General features: G+C 56.6%; 1 protein-coding gene across 4 annotated transcripts; it reads right to left on the reverse strand.

Moving 5' to 3' along the window:
* Positions 1–706: 706 nt before the first annotated feature.
* MYCBPAP (MYCBP associated protein) lies at positions 707–21,185 on the reverse strand. Of its 4 annotated transcripts, XM_059670628.1 has the most exons (19): positions 20,582–20,763; positions 14,182–14,312; positions 12,844–13,003; positions 12,577–12,680; positions 11,581–11,764; positions 11,214–11,329; positions 10,515–10,665; positions 8,974–9,089; positions 8,770–8,885; positions 8,273–8,384; positions 7,534–7,723; positions 6,914–7,101; positions 5,751–5,897; positions 4,319–4,735; positions 3,823–3,944; positions 3,079–3,194; positions 2,492–2,637; positions 2,199–2,369; positions 707–843 (listed from the first exon to the last, which is right to left on the reverse strand). In XM_059670628.1, the coding sequence occupies exons 1-19, from the start codon at positions 20,655–20,657 to the stop codon at positions 742–744; spliced, it is 2,865 nt and encodes a 954-aa protein (XP_059526611.1). In that variant the 5' UTR covers positions 20,658–20,763; the 3' UTR covers positions 707–741. The 4 variants fall into 4 exon arrangements, 3 of the variants coding, with proteins under 3 accessions (XP_059526611.1, XP_059526608.1, XP_059526610.1); XR_009449286.1 differs by lacking the exon at positions 20,582–20,763 and adding an exon at positions 20,844–21,185 and having other exon boundaries at positions 2,199–2,637; XM_059670625.1 differs by lacking the exons at positions 707–843; positions 20,582–20,763 and adding an exon at positions 20,844–21,185 and having other exon boundaries at positions 2,014–2,637.
* Between the last annotated feature and the right edge of the window lie 371 nt (positions 21,186–21,556).

Below are 21,556 nucleotides of genomic sequence, written 5' to 3' on the forward strand. Positions count from 1 at the left end.
ACATATATAATTACATATTGTTTTTGTGATTAATCGCTATGCTTTAATTATGTTCAATTTGTAACAATGAAATTGGGGGTCACCACAACATGAGGAACTGTCTTAAGGGATCGCGGCATTAGGAAGGTTGAGAACCACTGCTGTAGGATCACACGCTGAAACCCGGAACAGTAACCTCTGGCTGAGGACAAACGGATCCAGCCTCTAGGGGTGAAGAGGACGGCGAGCACGCCCTCAGACACTGGGACAGGGCCCTCGGCCCCAGCTGCAGTGGGAGGGTCTCAGGGAGCCAGGTCCCAGGGCGTCTAGTTTCCGAGTCTCATACATTGTCACACTTGGTGATGACACTTGGGGAAGACCTTGCTCTGGGAACTGCTACCCCAAACGTGTGGGGCAAGGAAGGCCAGGAACAGGAACGAGGAGGGGTGATGCTATCTGTCCTCCCATCCACTCCATTCCTTCTCCTGCTACCCACTTGCTCTGAGGTTCATCATCCCACACATCACCTCCCCAGGTGCGTTCCTCTCTCTGCCTGTTGGGTGACTCCAGGAACTGAGACAGGGTGGGGTGGGGTAGGCCTGACGGCAGGTGGGACCACCTGGGAGGACCTGGGCAATGAGCTGCTTTCATCAAGGAGGCGGCATTCACGACATGAAGCCTGAGGGAAGTGGTAGGAACTTAAAGGCTCTTTATTGATTTGTTTGTTAACCAGTTGCCCAGAAGGCTGCTTGGGCACCTGAGTCAAGTGCAAGGACGCAAAGGCTGCTCAACGTCCCTTTGGGGGTTGAGCTCATCAGCCAGAACCATTAGGTCCGTCACCATGGTGTCCAGCAGCCCATAGACCTGGAAGAACAGGACACACGTCACAGGCAACGGCTTGCTCTGTGGAAAACACCTCCGCGAGGCAGCACCCACTGTGCTACGAGGGCGGGCATGCTCACTCCACACTGAGAACAGCTCGAGAGGGGACAAGACCCGTGTGGTGAGAATTTCTGTAGAACTTTGGTTTTTGCAAGGAGTTGCATTTTTCAAACCAGTCGGGGCCCTGGGACGTATGGGGACACTGGGGCCCAGGATGGTTAAAGGGGCAATTCTTGGGGTCCGGGGAGCAGTGCCCATTTACTCCCTTGGGGTGGCCCAATCCTACTCTGGCCTCACAGGCGCCAACTTTCCTTCCTGTAAGATCACAGACCCACATACTGAAACGTTTCCAAAACTGTTCCCTAAGTGGGCTGGACCACACACGCCTCAGCAAGTTGATTCTTAATTTCAGAAAGCCGAGAAAGGCCACCGCACGGGTCCTCAGAGACCTACGGTAACTTGCCTCCATCAGCCTTTAGACATCTCAGGGATGTCACCAGCAGCATCTGGGGCTTCTGATCAAATGAGATCCAGGGTGTCCCCACAGTGCAGACATAATCCCCGCCACCCAGCTGTCCACGCCAGAGGAGGACCAAGCCTTGCCGTGAGACGGACAGACTGAATGTGGCTTTGTAGACCGCCCCCCTCCCCGCCCCCGAGACGAACAGCAACTGTAACTGCAAACCCAACGCAGCACACGGTGAGTTTCTCAGGGCCTCCTGCTTAAGAGGGCATTGCCATGAAGTCTCTCTGGGGTTTCAAAACCCTTTCGCTTGCTAGAAATCCACTCGGCGTGGTGTTCCCCCCAAGGAACACGCCGGCCAAGATGCCCTCTGACACACTGAGTCTGTTTCCCCAACGTCAGACCATGTCCCTCTTCTATTCAAATCCCTGTATGGTTTCTCGTTTCACTCAGAAAAACCCCGAGTCCTCACATAGCCTACAAAGCCCCACATGACCTGCCCCTCTTGGTGGCCCCTCTGCCCGCTGTCCTCCTGGCTCCTCCCTCCCCTGGCATTCGTTGCTCCCTCTCCCTAGGGCACTGCTCCTCAGGGGTCCACAGGGCCTCCCCCACCTTCCTTCAAGTCTGTTTGATGTCACCTTTTCGATGAGCACCCCCCGCCCGCTGCTCCCCCTGGGCCTTTTGTCGTCTCCCTGGCTCTGGTCTGTTTCTCTCTTCCTCAGTGCTCATCGCCACTCGCGAAGTCTGTCTCACACAATAGGCTGCCCCTCTCAAGGGCAGCGCCGCTTCCACTGTGGATGCAGTAGGCGCTTATCATTTGCAGAAGGAACGGGTGCGAGGGAGAGGAGGGCGGAGCCCTGGGCCGTGCCCTCACCTCCATGTACATCCTCTGGGAGTATTTCTCCAGGACCAGGGGATCGATGGGCTCCTGAGATGTGACGATGATGTCGGGGGCAGGGTCCTCCACGTTGAGCCTGTCCCGACTGGAAGATTTCGCAGGTTTCTTGTCGTCCTTTGCCTTCAGCTTCTTGCTGTTCAAACGGTCCTGCTCGGAGAGAGGAGACACGCGTCGCCTTCGTGAGCTCCGGAGGGGGTCCGGGACCTGCTCCAGAACAGCCCCTGCGAGAGCCCCGTGTCGCCCCGGGCCAGACCGTGTCCGGAACCTGCCTCTTTCCCTGGCGTCTTGGCTGCTTTCTTATCTTCTTTATCTTTGATTCCCAACTGCTTCCTTTCCTGGGCCGCCCCTTTCCGGTCCTCCTTCCCAGCTCTCCCAGAAGTCACCTTCGTCTCTATGGCGGAAGGTGTTTTCTGATCTGAGGGGGGTGAGTGGAAGACAGTGTGGACTGTGGCCTGGCTGCGCCCACAGGCGGGAGGCAGGAAAAGCCCAGCGCTCTCGGCTGCCTGGAGAGAATTCCCACAGACGAGGAGCAGAGCCCCGGGTTCAGGGGCGGGTGGATGGCCCTGTGGAACGGGACTGCGGGCAGGGGCAAGGGGCCTGCTTCTCGTCCCGGCTCCGCCGCTCCCGCATGGACGGGACGGGCAAACCCTTTAATCCTTCTGAGATTCCGTCTGTAAAACGAGGGACGTGAACCCTGGTGATGCTAAGGTCACTTCTGGGTTCCAAACCTTGGCAACAGATAAAAGGCGAGCAGGGGCCTACTCCATGGATCAACAGAGGTTCCCCCAGAGGGTGTGCAGGGCGGAGGCAGCGGGACGGGGAAGACTGCGTGCAGGCAGGCGGCGAGGAGTCTGACCGAGCTCTTCCGGAATGTCCAGATAGGTGGTCTCCTTCTCAGGCAGGCCCAGCAGAGCCCTCAGCCACAGGGAGCAGATCACCAGGCCGTCAATCACGTCCCGCCACAGCTGAAAACTAGAGGACAAGACACACTGGAGAGAAGCCATCGCCCTTCATTTGCCCTGGAACCTGCAGAGGTTTCGATCCTTCCCTTCCAAGACACTGGTGCCAGGAGCTGCCAGGGACATGCCATGCCCCTGTCCAGCCAGCATCCTCACCAGCACCTGGGCGTCTGAAACCGTGGCTGGACCTTGATCGAGATTCCCGGCTCCAGGCTCCCAGTGATGTTCTGAGGGCCTTGCGAACACTTATCCCCCACCCCCACCCCAAGCCTTTCCACACAAGTTCCAAACCGGCGACAGGAAGGCCGATAACCGAGAAGTGAGGCTTTCTGTGGGATACGCCCCTCTTCTCACCCCCTCTGGCTTCTCCTCCGTTCATTCCTCTGCTCGTTGAGAAGGAACAAAGGATGAGAAACAAATGAAGGTCCAGGTGCTTGCTCCGCTGTAAGGGCTCCGCAGGGAGCAGCAGGTGGCTGCAGGGGCGGCTGCGGCAGGTGCCGAGCACGGACCGTGGGAGCATCTTTCGGCGGCCTGAGCTCGGGAGCTCCGCCCCCTTGCATGCTGGGACTGCCTGCGGAGCACCCTGGCCCGGTGCCACGAAGGGGAGGAGATGAGGCTGGCTGGCCCGGTGGGGCACCTACCACATCTGGTACAGGAGGTCAGACTGCAGTGGCCTCTCCCCCTGGCACAGCTCCAGGGCTGCTTTGTTGAGCCTGATGAGGGCATCTTCTCTCTGGTTCTCCTCGGGGAGCATCATCACTTCCTGGCAGGGTCACGGGTACCATGAGCAACCCTTGTGCCCGGGACACCAAGGGTCCCGTGTCCTCTAGTGACGGGGGTGGTGCTGTGAGGACAGGGGTGCGGGAGGCGATGTAGCCATGGGGAACCTGTCTGGGGTTGCCTTCTGTGGGAGCCTGGGGCCTCCTTCAGAAATCTGTTCCCACGAATCCCTTTTGCAAGGTTTGCCAGGATCAGAGAGGGAGACAGAAAGAGATGACCCCCGAGACGGCTCTCTCCGGGCCCTCGGGAGGTTTTCTTTCTGGGCCCGTGGGGGCAAGAGGCACTGCTGGGGCCCTCCCTCACCCCGCTGCGCCAGAGCTGTTTTCCCCGCCCACGCCTTCAGCGTCAGGGACCCACCTCCCTGAAGTCCTCCAGGCAGAGGTTCCACTCGGGCGGCGGGAGGCCCGCCTGCTCCCAGGGGCTCTTGGTGCTGTCCCAGTCCCGGCTGCCCTCCACCAGGATCTCCTCCATGATGCTCTTCCACGGAGAAGTCTTGGCCCCGACTCGGACCCTCTGGGGCCTGAAACCTTCTTGGGGTTCCTTGAAGGACGCATTCTCCTGCTGGGGCTCCAAGGCGGAGCCCTTGGGGCAGGTCAAAGAGTCCGCCTGCACCGGGGACTTGTTCAGATAGCCTGGCTGGGTCCTGGCCGCCCAGGCCCGGGGGCCCGCGTGCTCGTCGTCATTTGGCCTGCCTTCCTCGGCCTTGTAGGGCAGGACCATGCACTGGTGCCACAGGACATGCAGGTTTTGCACGACTTGGTGCTGGTAATGCAGCTGCAGCAGAGGCAAGGGAAGACACGTGACGGGGAGGCTGGGCTGGGGGGGCCGGGGGCACCCAGAGCCCGTGGACCGGGGCCGGTTTCCCCATTCCCTGAAGAGCACGGATGGAGGAGGCAGGGAAGGGACCAGCAGGAGTGGCTCTAGCCAGAGGATGTCCCCTCTTCCCCCGCAACCTGAGCATCTCCAACTTCAAGCGGTGTTTTGCATGGGAGCTTCCAAGTAACGTTGGGTTTGAACGAAGGAGGTGGTGACACTGTTCTCACCAAGCTTCCACTTAGGAGCTACGTGATCTTGGGCAAGTTACTTAACCTCCCTCGGCCACCGTTTCCCCCAGGTGACATCGGACAGAAATAGTGCCCGTCTCCATGGGAACATGGAACGGACTGACGAGTCTCAGAGGGGAGGGGGTGAAGAGATTAAAGATCTTACGTGCACATATGCATTACCTATGGGCACACACAATAGGGTGGTGAAGGCCTGGGGCGGGGCAGGAACTGGGTGGACAGGGGCAGTGGTGAGGGGGGAAGGGGACATCTGTAATACTCTCAACAATAAAGTTTTTTTTGTTGTTGTTTTTTTTTTTTTAGAAAAGAGAAGTATGAAAGGACTGCAAAGTACATATTGCTAGTTACAGAATAGTCATGGGGACGTAAAATACAGCATATAAATATAGTCAATAATATTGCAACAACTATGCATGGTGCCAGTTGTGTACTGAAAATAGCAGGGGGAACACTTCGTAAAGCATATGATTGTCTAACCACCAAGCTGTACTGGTACCAAGTACTATTGAATGTAAACTGCAATAAGAAAAAATTTTTAATATATAAATAAAAATATTAAGATGCTTAAAAAAAAAAAGAAGTAGTGCCCATCTCACAGGGCTGCTGGGAAGTGAAGTGAGTTTCTCATGGAAGACGCTCAGCACAGGTCCTGGCGCGTGGGGGGGGGGGTTGCTATTCCTCCCCCCCAGGGCACTCACGGGGCGGGGGCCAGTGCGGGGCTGTACCTGGGGGTTCCTGTGGTAGAACAAGTCCTCCTCCGTGAGGTAGGCGTCCACGGGAGACGGCACGCGCTCGGGGGTCAGGATGCCGCCCAGCAGCTCCTGCAGCATGCTCTGCGCGATGGTGACTGCCTCGTGGGAGGCCAGCTCCTTCTGCGGGAGGAAAGGTGGCACGAGACGACAGCTCAGGCCTTCGAAACCCATGCTGCACCCCAAGGGGAGCCAGGTCCCTCGGGGCTCTGTGCCTTCCTAGGGGTTAAGTTCCTGCCATTGTCACACACACACACACACACACACACACAACTATTCCCAGACTCAAAACTCCCTGGGTCTCCCCAAACATCCTTGCTCCCTAAAAGAGGCTGAAAGGACCCCGAGGAGGAACCAGTCCCAGAGAAGTTGCTCCCTTGAGGGGCCAGGAGGTCCGGCGACATTTCCCATAGATTAGGAAGGCCAAGACCCCTGCAGGGGCAGCACGGTTCGGGCCTCGCTGAGCATGTGACTTGGCCACACAGCCAGTATCACAGAAACAGGCTCATCTCGAGAGAGGCCAGTCCTAGACTAGCAAACAAAGCAGACATTGCATGTGTCAAGATTATCTCTGATCGCCGCAGGCTGAGCCCTGGCCGAAGCAGCCGGGTCGTGTTTGGGGACCACAGTGAACGGAAAAGCACAGCTTTCCAGGGAACCCCACAAAGAGCAACACTGGGCGGCCAGGCGATGGACGCGGTGGGGGCCCAGCAGGTGCCCAGTTCCCACCTCACACTCACTCCTGGGTGCCGGCCCCCCCCGCCCCCTGGGTAAATTGCTCTCTGTGGTTTTGAAGTCTTGCCAGTTAAAGGCAACTCCACTGGAGGGTACCAAACAGCAGGGGACAAAAACAGTACCCGGGGGAGGGTCGTTCCTTGGGTCTGTGCTCAAGTACTTCCACGCAGTCTGCGCCTGAAGGCCCAGTCCCATCTCTTCCTGGCGGTGGGAGCCAGGGATGGTGGGGCTCGAAACCGCCCCACTCTTGCCTGCCCACCCATCTTTTACCTCACCAAGTCCTGGGAGGGGGTCTGTTGAGCAAGACTGGCCGAGAGAAGCAAGACCCCTGCAGGCAGTGCTAGGACGGACGCCAGAGGGACCTGGCTGATGTCCACGCGGGGCCGAGGCCCGGGCTCCCTTACCTCCAGTAACGTCCTCTCATCCCTATAAATGTCCTGGGCCAGGGAGACGGCGTGGAGATTGACCTGCAGGACGGCACCCCCTAACAGGGTGGGGTGGGTTCCAAACTCCCAAAATTCCCGGAAGATCCCGGCATTCACAGACTTGAAGAAGAAGGTGAAGGTCTTCGTTTCTCTGGGCAGAATCACACCTGAGGGGGCAGAGACAGGGGTGTGCACCGAGAAGGAGCTCTCTGAGCCCCACGCCTGCGTGTCCGCAGGTGGCTGGGCCCTAAGCCTCTGGGGATACGTGTAACTGAGCCCCAGGCAGGGTGACCCACCGTCCGGCTTTGCCCTGGGAGGAGGGCTTTCCCGGGTTGGGGGACTTTCAGTGCTGAAACGGGAAAGCCCCCGGAAGCAGGCGCAGCTGGTCCTCCCAGCCTCAGGTCTGTGCAATGTACCTGAACCCCTAGAATGCCCCCCTCCCCCGGGGCTCACCTCCCTGCCCCCAACAGACATGAACAGTTGGGAGATAACACGCGTCACGGAGGAAACAGAAGGGGGGAGGCAGGGAAGAGGGGCTTGAACTCGCTAGATGTCAGCTTCTGGACATCGAGGTGGCTGGGGCCGCGTCTCCTAGGTACCTTCCCGGTTATTAAAGTAAAACTGCTGTGTCCTGTTTCTCTTCAGGTCTTGGAAAGCGTCCGGCTGGACCTGCCGCCGCCAGTCATACCAAATGGCCACGGTGCCATTATTGACCACCGTCAGTTCCGAAGACGTTTTCTCCCTTTCCACGGTTTCAAAGGTCAGGCGGACAGCGATGCCGATCTGCTTCTGCAGGAGGAGGAGGCCTGAGACACGTCTCTGAGGGAGGCCCTGGCCTGGGAGGTTCAACTCATCCCAGTTTGCCAGGGACTTTTCTGGGTCTGGCGCTGAATGGCCCCTTGTCCCCGGCCTCCGGGGCCTGGCTGCTCTCAGACAGAGGGGGGTCCTACCCCGAGAGCGGCTGTCCCCGAGGTGCCATCGACGGTAAGATGAGAGAACAAAGCAGATGTTGTACCTGATGGACATGTCTGCTCCTCAGCACCCACAGAATACTGTAGAAGCTTCGTAGAGCCACGCCCAAGGGGAGAAGTTTGCTTACATACATTCTTGGGGGCTAGGCACAAACGGGGTGGCTTGTGACTCTCTCCTTTCAGCCTTGTGATCTTATTCTGGGTCGAGCTAGCACTGCTGTTCCCATTTTCAGACATGCTGAGTGCAAGGCCAGGCACAAATGCTCGTAGGAGGCGGCAGGCTCCTTGTGGCGGCCGGTCACCTTGAGACTGCCCCCAAGGGAGGCCCATCCGGACGGCAGATGGGTGAGGGCGAAGGCAGGCTTACCTTGTCCTGCGGGTTACTGCCCCGGATCCAGCAGGCCGGCTTCCCGCAGAACAGCAGAGAAGGGCCGAGAATAGGCATGGGGGCCGCCTCCTGGTAATGGGTCAATAAATCGCTGTAAGGAAAACCAATGGTGCGTTTTCCCCGAGGCTGCCATCCTCTTGCCGCACGCACGGAGCCCCCAGCAGTGGCTGCCAGCTCTGCCCTCCCCTGGGGCGTCATCAGCTTCCCCGGAGCTCGGCCTTGTCCGGCTCCCTTCCTGCAGGCGGGAGGTTCTTGGACACACAGTGCTGCTTGTCACTGAGGCACGGAACCCCCGGAGCGCCCCCTTACCAGCGAAGGAATGTCTGGGAAATCCCCCTTAGGAGCTGGTTGCTAGGAGGGAGCGGATGGCCACGGGGAAGCGAGCACAGGCGCTGGAATGGGCTAGAGCGGGAGCGGCAGCATCGGAGGGGAGCCCCGCTCCCCAAACTCTCTCCCCAGGGCCCAGGCCGACTCACGCGTTCCTTAAGTCTCCAGAGGAACTTCTCTGGCTCTTTTCAAACACTAAAAAGTCTTTCACTGTAACCGTTGAGAAAGGCTGCCCTCTGCCCACCACCTCCAGGCCATCAATATCCTCAGAGAGACCAAGAAAGGAAAGGTGAGCTGACTGAAGACAGGTGCCCGCTCAGGGGCCTCGGACAGGGCCCGGAGACAGGACCAACCTGCTGGCTGAAGCCCAGCTTCGCCATGACGCGCTGCAGCTCCTTGCGGCGGTAGATGAGGAACAGACTCCGGTCCCAGGTGTAGCGGTACCGCGCGTCCTTCCGGGCCAGCAATCCTGCCGCAGGGTCCGAGGACCCTCAGTGCAGGCCGCTGCCGTGTCCCCTTCCCCTCAGTCTCAAGAGCTCTGAACACACCCTTCCCAGCACCATCTCTAGGAGATGGGGGTGAGGCGGGTTTGGCGGGGGCGGGGGGGGGGGTGGGGGCGGGGAGGGGGGAGATATGGCTTCCCTGTGCAGCTGGGCTCCAGTCCTCCTGCCCCATTCCTACACCTTGGCCACCCTACACAGGACTCCTGCAAAATGAGCTCCCAAACCACCACATCTTCGGATGATGATGCATAAAAACAACAGCAGCTACTTTTACTGAGTGTTTAGCAGCGGGCCAGAACCTCTTAATAAACACCATGCTTCATTTCACCCTCTCACAGCCTCGCCGGTGTTTCACAGATGTGGACACGGGGGCCAGAGAGGCCAAATAGCTTGCTCTGAACCCTGGCAGCCCTTAATGCAGCGCTACCCAATAGAAACAGCACGCAAGCCACAAATGAGAGGCACGTAATTTAAAATTGCCTAGATCAGTGGTCTGCAAACTGCGGCTCGCGAGCCACATGCAGGTCTTTGGCCCCTTGAGTGTAGCTCTTCCACAAAATACCGACTTCTGCTCATGGGCCATGAAGTTTCAATCGCACTGTACGTGTGCGCCCGCACGTGGTATTCTGTGGAAGAGGCATACTCAAGGGGCCAAAGAGCCACATGTGGCTCGCGAGCCGCAGTTTGCCAATCTCTGGCCTAGATGGTTGGAAAAGGTAAACAGAAACGGGGAATTCATTTCCATTTAACCCAATGCATCAAAAATATTATCATTTCAACATGTAATCTGTATTAAAATTATTAATAAGACTAGCCCAGTGCATGAATTTGTGCATGGGTGGGGTTCCTCGGCCTGGCCAGCGATCAGGGCCAATCGGGGCCGCGGGAGGTTGTCCGGCTCGGGGGAGGGGCTGCAGGAGGTTGGCCAGCTGACCCGATCAGGGCCATCGGGCCGGCTGGCCAGGGGAGGGGGAGGGGCCGTGGAAGGTTGGCTGTGGGAGAGCACTGACCACAGGGGAAGCTCCTGTGTTGAGTGTCTGCCCCTGGTGGTCAGTGTGCATCATAGCGACCTGTTGACCAGTTGTTCTGTCATTCGGTTGCTTAGGCTTTTATATATATAGGCATTTCTCGTATGAATCAGTACATAGTTTACACTTACATCTCATTCCATGTGCTCAGCGGCCACAGTGGTTCACGCCTGCCAGGCTGCCACACAGCCCTAGAGCCTCCATCTCACTCCCTTCCGCCCCCTCTTCCATGTATCACTGTCTAAATGAAGTGGGGACTGGAGCTCCGGAGGGTTAGGGGGCTTGATCCCCGGTAGGTGCCATACCAGGGCCACACTGTCTGCCTCCCCCCCCCCCCCCCGCCCCAGGTGCCCCACTCCTCACCCATTTCCTCCTGGATGGAGTACGGCTTCCTGATGCGAGTGATGGGCTCCAGGCGGCCACGCTGACTTTTTGTCTTCGTTATGACCAGACCCCTCATTTCATCCCCCAAGTATTCCAGTCGACTCCAGAACCCACTGGACTCCTCAGAGCACTGGCAAGGATGGGCAGACAAGTCAGGTCCCCTGGACACCTTGGCGAGGGGCTGGTGGGGGGCCCGGGAGACGGGGCACCGCAGACAACAGACGCTCGCTCTGGGGGCTCACTGCAGCCGGGAGAGCAGGAGAAGCAAACGCTTTCTTGTTCTCAGGACGCCCTTCGATAGCCTTTTCCTGGCCCCAGACAGCGTGGGTGGCGCGGCCACTGCACTCGCACGCCAGACACAACAGGGGACCCTGGATGGTCCAGAAGCTGGGGCCTCGGCCTTCGAGAGGGAACACTAAGGCAGTTCTAAGAACTCAGGGCCTGTGCTGTCCTGCTCCTCACATTCACCACCACGGACCACCACAGGCTGGATTAGGTAACTGACCGGTCCCTGAACGCCCAATAATAGGACCAATAACGTCATTTTACTAAAGGCCCTTAGGGCTTAACGCTGCTTTGCAGTGGATAGATTTGTTACGCTTCCCCGCTGTGCACGCCGAGGCAGCCATCCGTGTCCCGACCCCCTCCTCACGGGGCACGCGGGAGCACCGTCCTTACCTTCCCATCATGCTGTGTGGGCAAGATTCGGTCAATGACCGCCCGCTCCTCCTGGATCTGTCTGTAGGTCTCCCCGATGTGCATCAGCAGCTCGCCGACAGGTTTCTTCAGGAGTCCTAGAGAGAAGAGCCGAGAATGCAGCCCCTCCACCGAATCGCAGCAAACAGGGGCCCGGCACTCAGCACCGGCCAGCCCCACCCCTGACTGATCCCAGGACCCGCCAAGGGAGAGACACCGGGGAGTGAGTGAACGGCAGGCGCCACGCGCTCAGCCCGAGGCCGTCACTGGACGGGCGCAGGGAGAGAACACGCCGGGCAGCAGGGCCTGGGTGCCGGGCGGGCCCGGCGGGCGCCCATCCTCTGCTCACTGCTGAGGGCCTCCTGCTGCCTCTTCCACAGGGCCAGGTTGCGCTGCCAGTTTTTCATAAAGTTGTGCTGGGGAGGTGGGGCCCAGGGAGGTGGCTTCTCCTCTTTGGGGGCTTCCTGCTTCGGCTCTTCTGCAGCTGGGTCGAGGGTCATCAGGCAGGGCGGGGTGCGGACCAGCTCAGCCAGCTGAAAAGCACAGGGTGCGCGTGGAGGGTGGTGAGAGGCGCGGCGCTGGGGCTGAGCCGAGACCGCTCTAGGCCTACATCCCTGCCGTCCGCCCCACTCTGCTGAGGATCCCGCCTCTTCAGGAGCCGAAGGTTGGGAGTGACAGAAAACGGGTCCCAGAACCGGGGGGGGGGGGGGGGGGGGCCTTGGAAATGGCTGCCAGTCTCCACCCCCTAGAATGGGGACCTCGCGCTGAGGCTGTGTCCCAAAGCTTTCCGTGTGTCTGTCTTCCGACGGATGCTCATGGACACCCGCCCCTGCAGGGTGACTGGGCCCTTTTTAGATGACCCCAGGCTAGCCCCTGGCCAATGAGATTCTTCGTTGGGAACCAGGGAAGCGAAGGAGCCGAGACAGCGAGCAGCACCGCAGGCTGGGAAAGTCAGACACACACAGGCCCTTGGTGTGGCCCTGGAGCTGGGGACAGAGGAGCGCAGGCCAGAGTTTGGAGAAGGGAAAACGGAGCCGGTGCACAGGGGAGCAGAAGGCGGTCAGGGAGCACAGGCCCGGAACCCTGATGCCTTTCTGGGTTCAGTCTAACCAAGCCACGCACGCCATTGCCTCTGGGTTCCCCACGGCACCTCTGTGTCCTCAGAGTGACTTCCTGACTTGGGCTGAAGCTCGGGGGTGGGGGTGGGGGGTCACTTATCACTTCAGACTCTGGGGCCCAGGCACTAGACTGTCTTTTTAACCCCAGGCCTGCCTGGCTCTGCCAGGTGTGAGACTGGAATGGTTTCGGTGACTTGTCCCGTCCAGGCAGCTCTGTACAAACGAACCTCCATGTTCCCTTGAGCAACTGCAATTCTCCTGAAGTCGTGGAGACTGCCCAGGATGTGGTGGGGCAGGATCTGGTCGCCGCTATAGAAACTCTCACGGGGGCCTGGGGAGAGGGGAGAGGAGGGGAAAGACAAGCTGCAGCGAGCGGATGTACATGATTCCTGGGGGCCGCTTTCTGACGGAGACCCCCCCTCCCGCCCCCACTTTCTTTCAAGGCTGACCCACGAATTCAGAGACCAGCGGCGACGGGGCTGGGGCGGACCTACCAGAGTAGTCCAGGGGCCTCGTGGTGGCATCTGGAGCGGCAGGGTGTGCTACAAAGTGGCAGACCTTCCTCCCAGGATCCTTGGGTTTGACTTTACGGATGAGAAATTTCTGGGTAATGTCAGATTTATCTGCTGTTTCAATAAAGCGAGGAATGTGTTGCTATAAAGAAACAAAACAGAGGAGAATTCCACTTGAGATCGGGAGGAGGAAACACCCCGTCGCCTCTGTCCGCAGCCTTTGTGGAATTCCTGAAGGCGGACAAATCTGTTTCTCCCGCTCTGTCCATATGCTCTGTCGAGGAAAGCGCCTCTGCAACAGACAAGAGACTTAATAATGTCTTCAAGGGGGGAAATAACATTTTATGCCCTGGCTGGGTGGCTCAGTTGGTTGAGCATTGGCCCGTATACCTAAAGGTTGTGGGTTCGATTCCAGGTCAGGGCACATACCTAGGTTTCAGGTTTGATCCCCATTAGGGCATGTAGGAGAAGCAACCGATTGATGTTTCTCTCTCCCTCTCCCCCTTCTTCTCTCTCTAAAATACATACATATATACATACATACATAAATAAACATATCCTCTGGTTAGGATTTAAAAAAAAACAACAAACAAAAACATTTTATGCCTCCAGACCAGTGGTTCTCAACCTTCCTAATGCCGCGACCCTTAATACAGTTCCTCATGTTGTGGTGACCCCCAACCATAAAATTGTTTTCATTGCTACTTCATCACTGTCATGTTGGTACTGTGATGAATCGTCATGTAAATATCTGATATGCAGGATGTATTTTCATTGTTACAAACTGAACATAATGAAAGCATAGTGATTAATCACAAAAACAATATGTAATTATATATGTGTTTTCCGATGGTCTTAGGCAACCCCTGTGAAAGGGTCGTTCGACCCCCAAAGGGGTCGCGACCCACAGGTTGAGAACCGCTGCTCCAGACAGTTCAGGTGAGAAGTGCCCGATTCTTTCAGGTAAAGCCTGGGGTCAGGGAGTAGCAGGTTTACCCGCATTCGTGACTTTGCTCCTTAAACTCATTTTCCCGTCTGTGAAATGGGGATGATGGCTCTTGGCTCCGTGGGGAGCAAGACACCTCATTCTCTCGTTCCCCTGCAGTTCTATATGACTCTCGGGAATGCTCAGATAAACACAGTACATTCCTTTAGCTGCAGAAGTGGAAAAAGCATGGGTCCAGTGGATTTTTCCATGGAATCAGACCTGCCCTATGAGGAGGGAGGCGGTGGAGAGGGTGGACATGGTTAATGTTCTAGAACACACAGGCTGGGAGAGAAAAGCTCTTGCAGGAAGGGCTCCCTGGATTGCGTCCTTACCTTCTTCAAGTTTTCCGTCTTAATGGCCAAGGCCAGAATGTCATCTCCTTGTAGGACATTGCTAACAGGCTCGGGCTCTTCCTGAATGGGGGGTGTGGACTGTTCAGGGATCTTTGCCCGCTGCTTCTTTTCTGAAGAGAAACAGGAGGTTACAAATGCTTCTAGATAGATATCCTCTAATAAAAGGCTAATGTGCAAATCGACCGAATGGCGGAATGACCAGTCGCTATGATGCGCACTGACCACCAGGGGGCCGATGCTCAATGCAGGAGCTGCCCCCTGGTGGTCAGTGTGCTCCCACAGCGGGAGCACCGCTCAGCCAGAAGCCCTGAGCTGGACTCACAGGGAGCGGGACTAAGCCATTTGTCGGACATCCCCCAAGGGCTCCCGGACTGCGAGAGGGCACAGGCCGAGCTGAGGGACACCCCACCCAAGTGCACGAGTTTCATGCACCGGGCCTCTAGTACTACTATATTAGGCCCCGAAGCGGGGAGGCAGAGCTGGCCACAAGGCAGCAGAGGCTGCCAGGGACACTGGGCTGCACTTGCCTGGGGCAGTGGGAGTTCTTTCTCAAAGGCTCCCCTACCCATGGCCCTTGGCCTGCCTCACTGACTGAGGCTTCTTAGCTGGAATTGACATCCAAAGATGTCCTCACCCGCCGCCCCCCCCACCCCCACCCCCACCCCAGGCTGTGCTACTTATAAGCTGGACAACCTTGGGTACATCACTTGACCTCTCTTGGCCTCCAGTCTTCCTTTCTGTAAAAAGAGGAAGCTGGACTCTAAATCAGTGGCTCCCAAATATTAGTCCAATGTCTTCCTCCGAATCTTCAGGTGAATTTTACAACTACAGCTTCCTGGCTCCTGCATGGAGCCAGGGCCTGGGGAGCTGGTTTTATAAAATTCTGTAGGTGGCTCAGATGCACAGTGGTTTGGGACACCTGGGCTAGATGCTGTCCCAGCCTCCTCCACTGCAAGCACTGATCCATTCTCATGGGTGAAGGCATTAGCTTTCTTTTTTTAATCCTCACCCAAGGATATTTTTCTATTGATTTTTAGAGAGAGAGAGAGCGGAAGAGAGAGGGAAAGACAGAGAGAAATACTGATGTGAGAGAAACACATCGATTAGTTGCCTCCTACACGAGCCCCGACCAGGACCTGGGTGGGGGAGGAGCCTGCAACCGAGGTATGTGCCCTTGACCGGAATCAAATCCAGGACCCTTCAGTCCACAGGCCGACGCTCTATCCACTGGGCCAAACCGGCGAGGGCGGCATCAGCCTTCTTTAAGGCATTGGTTCAAACACCAACGCTCTGGGGGGAACAGGACATCCATGGCTGACCATTTAATACACACTGTTTGAGTATTTTCTATGTGCCAGGCTCTGGGAACATAAGGCTTCAAAGAGTACACACCCATGAAGACGAGGCTGTCAGGCTGAAACTATGGGAGCAGCCGGGGGTCCCCACCCAATTCTGGGGGTAGTCAAGGAGGGCTTCCTAATGAGGTGACGTTTAAATGGAGAACCGGACGATGACGAGAACATAGACCAAGGGAAGGGTCTGGGGACCAGGCAGTCTACAGGAACCAGCAGAAAGAGGCCTAGAGGCAAGAGAGAATGAGCACCCCTGGAACGCAAAGCATGTTTTTAAAATCGCTGGAGGGTAGCGAGGTGGGAGGGAGGGAGGCGTGCCCAGAGGGGAACATAGGAGCCACATCACCAAGAGTTTAGTGAGCCGTGTAAAGGACCTCGCCCCGGGGGGTCATGACGTAGCAAGGAATGGATTAGGGCAGTGGTTCTCAACCTCCCCAATGCCGCGACCCTTTCATACAGTTCCTCGTGTTGTGGTGACCCCCAACCATAAAATTATTTTCGTTGCTACCTCATCACTGTAATGTTGCCACTGTGATGAATCGTCATGTAAATATCTGATATGCAGGATGTATTTTCATTGTTACAAATGGAACATAATGAAAGCATAGTGATGAATCACAAAAACAATATGTAATGATATATGTGTTTCCCGATGGTCTTAGGCGACCCCTGTGAAAGGGTCGTTCGACCCCCAAAGGGGTCGCGACCCACAGGTTTTTGAGAATTGCTAGATTAGGGGGTGCAAAACCGAGGACGAGGTTACTTAGGGGTCTACTGCAATCACGAAGCGGTTGATGATGACAGTGGCTCATGGAGCTGGAGAGATCTGAGCCTCTTTCTCTCAGGGGCCAGGCCGGAGCCCGGCATGGAGCACTCATGTCAGAAGCCAGTCCTTCTCCAAAGAGGACGCACTCCCTGCCTTCCTCCCGCAGAGGTGGGCTAACATGTCACATGCATCTCGTTTCCCTGGCTGGATCCTCCTGTCTGCTGCCCTCTGGTCTAGAATGGTTTGCGGTAAGGCCTTCAGAAAATAATCAAAAGAAAACCCGAGTCCCGACCTCAGGGACTTGAAAACAGAACTGGGTTTTGTCCGCTGCTTCTCCCAGCACTCGCCTTTTTTTAAAGACAATCTCGCTAAAACATCAAAGCCGCTGTTTTGGTTACCAAAGTCAGAGTCTCTTTTTTTAGGAAATGCCCGCATAATTGGTGACAAAGCAGCACACATACAAGAAAACCCAAGCCAGAATCATTCCAAACATAACTCTCAGCTCTGCCCACGGGCCCGAGTCCATCTCCTCGGCCATGGGGTCGGCGGAAACTCGGCAGCGTCGGCAGCTAAACCGCGTGGCTCTGGTCCCACCCGCTGCCACGTGTGGGGGTGCCACCTTGGGTTTTGATTTACAAAACCTATACAGTCACCAAAGTTTGCGGCAGCCCAAGAGAGAATTGGTACCAACGGAGGGTCTGCTTTTATAAATGTTATGGTCTTACTTCTCTTTTCCAGGACCTCTGCTTCCTCTGTCCATCACCTTGGCTGGTTCTATGCCTTCCCAGGGGATTAAACATCTCCATCTCTGTGCTTGTTACTGGGGGGTGTCTAATGATCGTGTTTGAATGTATAAAACGTCACCACTGTTGAAGATTTCTGAAATATGGGGGGTGGGGGCAGCCGGGGAGAGGTCAATGGGGGGAAAAGGAGACTTGTGTAATACTTTAAACAATACAGAATTTAAAAAAACAGATTTCTGGAATAGTGGAACTCTGGTCAGAGGCTTATCTGAGAAGGTTCTCTTAATATACGGTCAGGAAATGGTGTGTTCTAGTTATACAAAATGTTGCAAATCATACGTACATTTTAAACTTTCACTCACCCTGGAAAATATTTACCAAGTACCTTCTAGGAGGTGCTATGCAGTATGGAGAAGATGGTTTTAAAAAAAGGTTAAAATATGGTCCCTTCTGCTGAGAAACTGAAAAAGACACCAGACACCCGCACACACGAATCATAGCATAAGGGCCTAAAATTAGTGGCACAGATGATAATGGGTTTGGTTCCATGTCAAAGCAGGAACAGATGGATGTGGCTCATGCAGTTAGGGCTCTAGCCAGAGGTTCGGGAGAGCAGCCGCAGGGGTCAGAGGGAGCTTCGCGGGCTAGGTTCGGCCTTGAAGGACAGGAAGGCTTTGCAGGTGGAGCAGCAGACGGAGGTGTTCCAGGTGGGGTCACAGTTGGAGCCAAGGTGGAGGCGGGGCGGAGTATGGCATTTGAGAGGCGTGGTGACACCGAGGCTGGTGGAGGAGGTGGGAGTGAGACGGGGGACACCAGGCCATGGCGGCTTTTGTAAAGCAAAGCAGAAGCAGCTGCTCATCCTCTGTCGGCAGCAGGGAGATTTGGTCCAGGAGAATGAAATGAAAGCAGCATTTCAGAGTGATTCATCCGGTGAGGGTAAGCCAGGGGGACTCTCGGGGCGGAGGCAAGTTGGGGAGACCGGGGAGGAAGGACAACCCCACTGCGGTCACTTTAGGGCCTGCAGGAAGATGCTGAAGTGTCCAAGTGCGTCTCACGACTGACTGTGTAGACTAGAGGTCTAGCTATTTCCTCTTCTCTGGTCTGGAAACCCAAGCTGAGTGGGGCGCCTGCTGAGTCACACAGCTGATCCTGACGTCAGCCCCCTGGAGTGGGGCAGTCAGGTGATACCTCTGCTGGGGCTAGACCAGGCAGCCGGAAGCAGGGTGCTCAGGTGGGGTAGGGAAGGCGTGGGCAGGGAGAGAGGCTAGCTGCAGAGGGAGGAGAAACCGGGTCTCCATCTTTCTGCTTCTTGTTTTATCTAAATGATGTTATTTTTTTGTGTTGATGACAGTCTTCAGGGAATTCTGACCTCAGGGTTGTGCTGGGGAACCCAGGGAGAGGCCGTCCCTACCGGAGCAGAGCTTTACTTGATGGGAGAGGGGGACCTGGGAGAGTCCCCTGTGCCTTAGCAACAAGACCTGAAAGTCAAAAGGTCTGGGACCGCTAAACATGTTTACAGTCACAATATTTGCTGCTCTTTGCTTATAATTCAGAGACCTTGGAGTAACCTAGCCACAAGATTACAAGATTACACTCGGTTAGCTGTATTCTAATGGGGGGAGGGGGCTGTGGTTACAGGCTTCCCCTGAGATATTTAGAGGAACTGAACACTGGCTTTTTTCCCTCCCTCCTCATCCTGGTGCATGTTATTAACCCAAGGGCTATTTCATAAACTCAACTTCCCCTCGTTAAAAATATGCAGTGAAAAATCTTTCCTTGATTTATTCAAATCTGATAAGATCTCCAGAGACTAGGTAAGTGGTAGCTAGAAAAGCCCTTGACCGCCCTTGGGAAAGGAGACCAGCTATTCTTCTCTCTTCCTCTTAACTGTTAAAAAAGTGCATCGCGCCTTAGCCGTTTGGCTCAGTGGATAGAGTGTTGGCCCTCGGACTGAAGGGTCTTGGGTTCGATTCCAGTCAAGGGCAAGTGCCTTGGCTGCAGGCTCCTCCCGGGCCCTGGTCGGGGCTCCTGCCAGGGCCGCCTGCAGGAGGCAACCAATTGATATGTCTCCCTCACATCAATGTTTCCCTTTCTGTCTCTCCCCACTCTCTTTGAAAATCAACGGAAAAATATCCTGGGGTGAGGATTAACGCAACAACAAAAGATCCTATCGTGAACCAGCATCGCAATGCAGCCTAAATCGGGCTTTCATACTATAAAGAAGCATTAAAGAAAGCCCCACTGAAAATCAGCTAAGCTCCTGTTAGTTTGACTCCAAGCCGACGGACCCCTCTCCTCACAGTGGGCTTTCATGGTCTGACCCACCTGCGCGGGCCCCTCTGGCTCCCTTCCCTCTCCTGCACACCGGCCCCCTCTGCCCTGGCCGCCAAGGCCATACATACACGCTCACAGTTCCACGCCTCAGCTCACGCTGCTCCCTAGACATGGGGAAGTAAAGTGCTCCTTTCTATTTTGTTTTTGGTTCTCCAGAAATGTCACCTTCTTCCAAAAACCTTCCCTCCTATATCCACCATCCGAGGACTGGGTCAGGTGCTCTAAGCCACCTTAATGCCTACAGGTGCCTGTATTACAGCATTTCTAGTGGCTGGTTACTCCTCCGGGAGGTCACTGGAATTCATTTCTTGAGGGCTGGGGCCACACAGTTAATACCAATACCTTTGTTGCCCAGCACAGGGCCCACACCCACAAGGCCCTCCATAAATGGAAACCGAAAAAAAAAAAAAAGATGGAAGGGAGGGTGAGTTGCAAACGGGAACATGTCCTTGGGGATCAGCCTGCTGTCAGGCACCCTGGGGCTCTCCCACCGGCACCCAGAGGGGAGCCGCAGAGGCCAGGAAGCTGTCACGTCTAGCGACTTTCTCCAGGTTAAACAAGCGGGCAGGTGTCACCCAGCACGCAGGTAGTGGGGAAAGGTAGTCAGAAATAGAACTAGCCAAGTGAGCATTTCTTGGTTGCTTTCCAGCAGGGCTTTTAGGTACACCCCCCCCCCCCCCCCGAGAATCCCACTGAGGTTGGTTGTTTGCCCACCTCACATGTTTCTTGCATTCCTCCCTGAATTTCTTTCCCCAAGGACCCCATGTCCTGTCTCTCCTCGTCTTAAACTTCCCTGGCTCTTCCTCTCCCCCTCCCACACCCAGATCCCCCTTCTGCGTCTCATCCTAAGATATGGTTCCAGGTAGGGGTCTCCCATGCCTTCCTGCCCAAGGCCATCTCCCCAACAATTGATCCCCGAGGCCTCAGCCAGTCCCCCACTTCCTATGTCCCCATCCTCAAGGCCCCAGGGCCCTGTGCTCCCTCCCTTGGGGGCGGGAGGGGTTCTCCGCCTTGTTCACCATCTCTTAAGGTATGGAGTACGCCTGGCCCCGTACCCCATTCCCCAGAGAGCTTTACCTCCATCCTGCTGTCACCCCCATCCTCCAGGCCCCGTGTCGTGAATCCCATCCAAGCACCCCTGCCCCTGCCGGGGCTCCTGAGCGCCCAAGGCAGCCAGCGCCAACCTTTCAAGCTCTCTGCAGCCTCCAAGAATTTGTTTGGAGTTATCCTGTGGCGGGATTCCTTCTTTAGAGATTTCATAGTGTCTGCCGGCCTGAGAGCTTGGTCCTACCCCGCGGGAACCCTGGATATGGTGGCCAAGCAGCAGTCCCCGCGACCCCGCGACCCCGTGACCCCTCGACCCTGCGCGCGCCGGCCCAGCGGCCGCCGCCGCCGCCGCCGCCGCGTCCATAGCAACCAGCGCCCCGCGCGGGGGCGCGCACGCACCGAACAACTTGGGCGGAGACGGCTTGGGAGCTACCGGTTTCATCGGATCAGCTTCACGTGCCGCCAAGGGCCGCTCCTCCTCTGCACGGGGCCCGGCGTGGAACCCCCCGGGGCCCGCCCCTGACGTCACAAGTGGCGTCCTGACATCACCAGCCAGGTGGGGCGAGGTGGGGCGGAGTGGGGCGAGGCCCCGGGAGCTGGGGGAGCCAGCCCCTTCCCCAAATGCCCGGACTTCCGCCTTCGCTCTGCCCTTGCTCTGCCAAGACTGGATCCTTCCTTTCACTCGTGCCACAAACCCACGGAGGGCGCCCCTTGGATTCAGTTGCACCCGGTGACCTCCCTCCGCCCACGCTCGCTGCAGCCACTTTGGCCTTCCGCCGCTTCCCAAATCAGCCCACGTCCCCTCCCCCCCAGGGTAGGGGCCTTCACATACTGCTGCTTTCAGTTCTTGACCCCCAATTTAAAACAGCCCCTCTGTTATCTCAACTTCATAATTGCACCCAATTCGTCCCCCTCCCCCGCCCCCTCCCGTCCCTGAGCTTTAACACATTCTGGGATTATTTTGTTTCTGTGATTGCCTGTTGTCAGGCTTGTTCTGAGACTGTAAACTCCACACAGCAGGGAAGCCTGTCCCTTGTGGCCGCCCCAACCCAAAGTTTAGCCCAGAGCTAACTCTGATGTGTGTGCTCGGGGCCTAGTGGTTAATCACAACC

The sequence above is a fragment of the Myotis daubentonii genome, chromosome 16 (assembly GCF_963259705.1).
Source record: "Myotis daubentonii chromosome 16, mMyoDau2.1, whole genome shotgun sequence".
In the NCBI taxonomy this organism is placed as follows: domain Eukaryota; kingdom Metazoa; phylum Chordata; class Mammalia; order Chiroptera; family Vespertilionidae; genus Myotis; species Myotis daubentonii.